Source organism: Triticum urartu, chromosome 4 (assembly GCF_003073215.2).
Source record: "Triticum urartu cultivar G1812 chromosome 4, Tu2.1, whole genome shotgun sequence".
Lineage (NCBI taxonomy): Eukaryota > Viridiplantae > Streptophyta > Magnoliopsida > Poales > Poaceae > Triticum > Triticum urartu.
In genome coordinates this window covers 604,249,561-604,256,610 of record NC_053025.1, presented here as the reverse complement: position 1 = coordinate 604,256,610, position 7,050 = coordinate 604,249,561, and the positions used below count along the sequence as shown (strand labels likewise).

The 7,050-nt window shown below is 47.2% G+C and overlaps 1 protein-coding gene across 1 annotated transcript; it reads right to left on the bottom strand.

The window, feature by feature from the left end:
- Positions 1–3,880: 3,880 nt before the first annotated feature.
- LOC125553107 lies at positions 3,881–6,838 on the bottom strand. The gene is made up of 3 exons (XM_048716882.1): positions 6,660–6,838; positions 4,414–5,516; positions 3,881–4,289 (listed from the first exon to the last, which is right to left on the bottom strand). The coding sequence occupies exons 1-3, from the start codon at positions 6,752–6,754 to the stop codon at positions 4,150–4,152; spliced, it is 1,338 nt and encodes a 445-aa protein (XP_048572839.1). The 5' UTR covers positions 6,755–6,838; the 3' UTR covers positions 3,881–4,149.
- Between the last annotated feature and the right edge of the window lie 212 nt (positions 6,839–7,050).

Sequence of the window (7,050 nt, the reverse complement as noted above, 5' to 3'; positions counted from 1 at the left end):
TGCTACTATGGGAACCTATAAATAAATGTATGCTGAGTAAAATCTTTAGTTTTTTTTACCGAACTGTGATAGAAACTGTGGAGTACTGCCGAAAGGAAGCTACTTTGTTTGGAACATAGCAATCTAATAGGGGATGATTATTTTTGTAACACATTCAATATGAAATTCCAAATTCAATGGGAATCAGGGGGGACGTGTCCAGCTGTCGGTCTCTACAGAATTTAACTCTCTTCGTAGCCTACAACCTTAGCTCTAAGAACTTCCAAAACACGACGAAAACTGTATGATTTCAGTCCCATGAATAATCTAATGGTGTCACTGCACCAACCTAGTAGATAATGAGTGATCTCAAGACTCACTCCATCAACTGATGATGCTCCCGCACCGCATACCAAACACGCCCTTTGAAATTGGCCCACATATCGCGGCCTCCCCATCGACATTGCCCACACCGGTAGATGCTCCATCACCGGGTGGCCGCCGGTGGCCTATCAGACCGGCCAGCTTCTCCCCAGAAAGTCTCCCGCTTGACTTCTGACCGACTCCGTAACTGACGTCATGACATGCGTGCCGTTGGCCTACCTAACCTGCAGCTTCTTTCTAACCGGTAGATTCGCTGAATATCATCCAACATGCATCATTGCTTGGTATTTTGCCTTGTGATACCTAGTAATTTCTCATCCTTGCGAACACGTAGAAATCAACAGGGTTATTTTCATCAGAGACAAGTTGACAGAGTTGCGCTCCAAGATGGCGGTCCATGAGGGCCACAGAACATGTCAACTCTTGGCTCTCTGTCTTTTTGAAATGAAATCTTGGCTCTCTGTTGTTAGAATTATGTCGAATATTATTGTACAAAGTAGATTATAGTTGGACTTGGTTTGAACTGTGTGTAGACAGGGTAGGAGTTGTGTCCTAATAGGACACTTATATCCTAGGCCTCTCATATATATCAGGGGTAGGCACACGATGTAACCCATGCCAACATAATAGCACGGGCACGCGGGGGAGCCGGCGGCGTGTGCCGGCGCCCGGGCGGCCGGAGTGCGGTATTGTGACGGTGTCACGGGGAGGAGCGCCCGTAGTCAGGCCCCGGGGATGTAACCATGATGGTGAACCTCGTTAACAAATTTCGGTGTCGTGCTTGTGTGATTGCTTGGTCCTCAGTAGAAGACGGAGTGCCTCAGATTATTCTAACAAGTGGTATCATGAGCAAGGTTCGAGAAGAGCGCTGGTTGTTAATCTAGAGGAGAGCAATCGGAAAGCAGACGGAATCAGCGAAAGGCAGCAGGTTATCGGCGACTTTGGTGATCGTCAGATTGGTTTCGGGCATAACGCGATGCGGCGGCTGGCGAGGGCTCGCTGGCAGACGACAGGGGCTGACGCAAGCGTCGTGTAGGGTTGAGCGAACGGCAAGTCAGAGCCAGGCGCGTGGCCTAGGTGGCGTCCAAGGTGGCCCAGTCGTGGAGGAGCTAGGCTCGTTGCAGCCCGGCAACAGGCCTAGGCGAGGTCGTGTGGGTTTGCTGCGCTAGAGGCCCGTATGCGTGTGCGAGTTGGGTAGAGGCTGGCGTGCAAGTTGCAGGTCGAGGGTGCATCGTGGCGAGGCTGGTTCGTGAGATTTGTGGTTAAAAAAAAAGAAGGCTTTAGTGCCTGTCGACACATGCATACGGAACTTGATTGCGTACAGGGGCAGTTGAGAGATGAAACAATTTGTCTTGCTGCTAGAGTACACGTACAAGTACTGGGCAATGGATATGAAAAAATTATGGTGCAAGGAATAGGTATTTTGCATGGAAGTTTTTCCGTTAAGATTGTTCTGAGGGTTCAAAGAGTATGTGGCGAGGATGGCGACGTGCGTATAAGGCTCGGAGGAGTCTGGAGTTCGTCGTGGCAGGATCATGCATACACAAGGCGTTAAGCAAGGCATGAAGATGTGCAGGCGGACACGACGCAGGGTGAAGCATGATTGCAGTCGGATAATTTCGGCTGGGTTGGACTGGACAGTCTGATGGATCGACGGGAATGTCGGTCAAAGTAGAAGACGGCGGTGATTTCAGCGACGACGACACAGGAGCGTGATGCTGATGGTGGCCGGCTTTTGGGGCGTGGAAACACGTGATGCAGGCTTGAGGGCTTGTGCGGCTTCAACAGACTATGGCGCAGGGTTGATTCAAGACGGTGCACATGAGAGCTTGGAGTCGACACGGCGCGGGAGGGTGGCACGTACAACCACCATGGAGTCATGTTGAAGGTGGAGCTGGAGTCAGACGGATGACTTCACTCTGTGCTGATAGAGGGGTTACGGCGTAAGAATTCGGAGAGTCGAAGCCTATTTCAGCGGGATAGCGAGAGACACGTGGATCGGACTGGGTACCAGTGGTCTGATGGAGGCGTGATACTCGGCATCGGTCGGTGATGATCGATGGTTCTCTGCAGTGGGAGTTGAGATAGTGGGGGCTAGCTACCCGGGAGACTCGACCAGGACAGCAGAGGCTCGACGCGGTGATAGCGGCGAGGCGTGCGGTAAGCACAGTGACACAGCGACAGGCCAAGGCACTGGTGGTCAGACAAATGGGTGCTGAAGCAGTGTTGACGAGTACCGGATTCAAGTTGGTGACTGGGTTTATCGGTGCCGGAAGATGGACAGGAGTTGACCATGGAGAATCTGTGAAAGTGACGAAAAGTCTGAAATTGTCAAAAGCGGAGAGAGTACATGGCCGTATATTCTGTGGTGTTCGGTGCACATGGCAAAGTGCGGGTGACAAGTACAGAAGGAGGTTGAGTGCTATAGTTGTGGGACATGTCAGAGACTATCCGGGGAAAAGGGTGAGACAACTGTGAATTTGACTCAAAGTGACACGGGGCGACGGTGAAATTCCTTCAAGTTTCAGACAGACGGTCATGAAAGAGCGGTGATGTTGAGTTCAGATAACTCTTATATGTGACACCCAATATGTGAGTTGTTCATTTTCACGCAGATTAATGATCAGTGTGTGATGGCGTTGAGCGGATACTTCGGAAGTTGGGAGCATAAAGTAGAGTAACAAGGAACTTAATTTTTGCTCGAGTGTTGACTGTGATGAAGACGAGAAGGGACTACAGTTACAGGTGGAGTCACATGGAGTCTGGGAGTAGCAGCGGTGCTCATGGTGTATCTCAAGTCCAATATACATGGAGGTTCGACGCACGGACGAATTCAAGATGGTGGAGAATATTCGCCAATGTGGAGTTTGTTAGAATTATGTCGAATATTATTGTACAAGGTAGGTTACAGTTGGACTTGGTTTGGACTGTGTGTAGACAGGGTAGGAGGTGTGTCCTAATAGGACACTTGTATCCTAGGCCTCTCATATATATCAGGGGTAGGCACACGATGTAACCCATGCCAACATAATAGCACGGGCACGCGGGGGAGCCGGTGGCGTGTGCCGGCGCCCGTGCAGCCGGGGTGCAGTATTGTGACGGTGTCACGGGGAGGAGCGCCCGTAGTCAGGCCCCGGGGATGTAATGTAACCATGATGGTGAACCTCGTTAACAAATCTCGGTGTCGTGTTTGTGTGATTGCTTGGTCCTTGGTAGAAGACGGAGTGCCTCGGATTATTCTAACATCTGTTTCAAACATACATATTGCTGATTTAGTCCTGTCATTTTGAATGTTTTTTGTAAATGAAAATGATGAGCTAGTCTATTAGTGATGTACTTGTACGTGAGAAAAGAAAACTGGTTCGTTATGTGAGATGGAGCCATTGCTTGCCCAAGTTGTACATACAGAATACAGAGGCACAAGCTTAAGACAGAGACCCCACCCAATAAGATGTAAGCACAAGACGCACAAGCTTAAGACAGAGACCCCACCCAATAAGATGTAAGCACAAGACGTGATTTGCAGAGTGGTTCCCGAGTAAACATGCAAGCTTTCTCCTGCTCCATCAACAAATTACCAACTAAAAAGGGGAAGAAAACCACCATCCGGTACATTACATCCAGTTCAACAATGAACGATTCAATCCAATCCAGCAAAAAGAAAAATTATCCAAGGTGGTGGTTTAGAGCACCCCAGCATGTACACATAATAAGGTAGGTAAAGTGAAGTTGAATACACGATGAGTTTGCCCAGAATAGTACCCAAGTTATACTTGACAATATGTCTCATTTATCAGCACGTGGATGAAACCCGGTGCAAGCACATGACAAATGCACAATACACCCAGGCGTAAGAGCAGCATGCCAATAGAGATCAATTGTACTTGAACACAAAACGTTGCTCCCAAAGTCAGAAACCATCATGGCTACAAAACCAATTGCTAACTAAGATAAAAACCCTGTGACAGGATCACTAGCCAGAACCATAAATTAAACTGGGGAACACCCATAGGCTACTCAGTACACCACAGTCGGGAGGGAATGACATACCATAGAACATGGGGTGAACTGCGTTTTTTGGCACTAGCTGACCAAGCTCAGCGGCAGACCAAGTTTCCTCAGGATCTTCAGATAGCCTTGCAAAATAAATGCAGTTACTCTTTCCTCCCCATCTTTCTGGGCTCATGCAATAAAATGTAGGATCTTTCCTATCAAGGCTAACAAACAGGGCAATATTTTCCAACTTCTCCACCTTCACCCACTTAGCTGGTTCAACAGTGAAGTCGAGTCGAAAGACCTTAAAGGATGAGCCATCCAATCCGCCAGAGTTTAACCTCTGGGCAATCATGAGGAGCATGTCACCACAGACCACCAACCATAAGTTAATAGACAGGAATTCCCATTGAATTGGTACTTCTCGCATGCTGAACCGAGGTGTCAAGTGTATAGTGTGGAGCCTCATAAGAGCATCTATGGCAAAGATATCACCTTTGAAGAACACAATCTGATAGATGCGTTCGCGGCCAAGATCAAGAGGGTGCTCTGACCAGGAGTTTGTTCCAACCTGCCACTCAAACATGGAAGCCCTCGAGAAAAGGAGGAGGCGAGAGTTGGCTGAAATTAATGGAGCCGTAAGGATGCCTATGCCACAAAAGTACCCAAGATTGTTGTTGGGTGGGAGTTTGGGGGGCTTCACCTTGCTACCAGTGTACACATCCACAAGGAGGCAGTGCTCCTCGTAGGAGAAGATAAGATACCCATATGAGCAGCCCAAATAGTGCATTGCATTTGGACTATTTTCAGGCACTGAGCACACAAGGGATAAGTTTTTCTTGGTAGGATCACTGAGCTGCCATCTGCAATTAGATAAAAGGATGGGCTTGATATCGCCACTATGTGGATGAACATATGGACCATCTGGTTTGAAATGGAGTGGCGGGAAGCTGAATGTATACACAAAGGGAAAGGTAGAGACTGCAGTGCGCCATGAGTGGCAGGTGCCAATGAAAGCAAGGAAGTCTTGGAATGAGTTAAAGAGAGCAATTATTTCGTGAAGCAGGCTGTCCAGGAGATCTGCACAAACATGAGGTCCAGACAAAGGCGAAGAGGTAGAGGCTGAGGCAGGGCAGGGACTCTCCACAGTGGTAACTTCTCTGCCACATAGAAATTCAAGAATAATGGATCAAAATAAAGAACTGGAACATAAATATTTTAATGAATATTTCAGGAGTTAATATACTACAAGAAATGCAATACGCTTTAACTGAACAATAAGGCAAACAGGAATGTCAACTGTGACACACCAAACTTCAATTAGAAGAAGCTATTCCAGCACCACCTACGACTTGCGTTCCTTTTCTACTTGCTTTTTTTATATATCTTGACAGAGGGGGTGCATTATAGTGATGATTTTCTTCGACGCAAACACGCAATAGTATGGTCCCCTTCTTCTAGAAAACTTTTATGTGATGATTTTTCTTATCTGCAATTTACTTGGTCTCTGTGATAATTTTGCTAAAAACGCAATAGTATGCACCCCTTCTTCTAGAAAACTTTATGTGATGAGTCTTTCATGGTACTCTGCAATTCACTTGGCCGTTATCTATTATTGTTCATGGCAGCACCATGACCATGCTCCATGAGAAAGACCAAATGAACAAGAGACCATATGCTGATGAAATGAGACGCACTCATTGCTGATTTTACTTTGGATCCAACCCAACCATGCAATAAATTGAATCACATCAAGTGATGAATATACATTTCCATAACACAAAAAAGGATGATAATCCGTCCCCTGTTTATGTGGACAAGTTCGATAATTTTTAAAACTTATTCCTTCTCAATAATAGTCTCTAAAAGTATCCACCAAATCACATTTGACAACGAGTTTCAGTTCATGGCTGACTGAACCAAGGCAGCAATATGACCACGGCCAAAACAAAAGCTATCAAAACTGTAATACGCATCTACAGCATTGTAGTTAAGGAACGAAACCATCTCACTGATGAGAGACAATGAAGTTATCAACAACTGATCCGAGTGAAATTGTTCAATGTTACATTGCTAGTACAGACGCACCTGGTAGACACTAGACAGTGCTGCAGATCCAAATTCAGGGGAGGCCAGTGCACTACAACCACTACTAAATTTCACTACGAAATCACTAGAGCGCGTACTGATTCTAGTTTCGATGGACCACTCGCGTCCGCTTATAATAAATAAACAAACCCTAGATAAAATTTGGAAGAAAAAGGAGAGACGAGCGAGGTTACGGTTGCGGTCAGGGTGCAGACCTCGAGCTCAGAGCGGCGTCTTCCGGCGGCGAGGGTTCGGTGCCCTGCTGCGGCAGCAGCTCTCTAGCGCGGCGGCGGCGACGGCTTCCGGCCATGGGGGCGGCGCACCACTATAAGTTTCCCCTCCGCTTCGTCCCTCGTGGGAGACCTAGCACTGGCTTTGGTTAGCACTAGCAAATATGCCGGTGGGTTGCACGGAAGACAAAAAAATATGGCTAACCAAATAAGTATGACTCAATATCCTGACATATAAGCATACTCTATTTTAACACAGTGGATCACCATGTTTCTATTCTTTTTCTCACCCTAGCCGATGATCGCGATGTCCACGTGATCATAATACATTCGATGCAGTAAATCACAAGGCTATGAGTTTGCCAGTGCATGCCAT

Excerpts from the sequence above, each read along its gene's own strand:
- LOC125553107 (XM_048716882.1), bottom strand. The coding sequence starts at position 6,754 with ATGGCCGGAAGCCGTCGCCGCCGCCGCGCTAGAGAGCTGCTGCCGCAG. Across the intron at positions 5,517-6,659 it reads GACGCCGCTCTGAGCTCGAG|AGAAGTTACCACTGTGGAGA; the intron begins GTCTGCACCCTG and ends TCTATGTGGCAG. Across the intron at positions 4,290-4,413 it reads AGTTCACCCCATGTTCTATG|CCATGATGGTTTCTGACTTT; the intron begins GTATGTCATTCC and ends TTGGTTTTGTAG.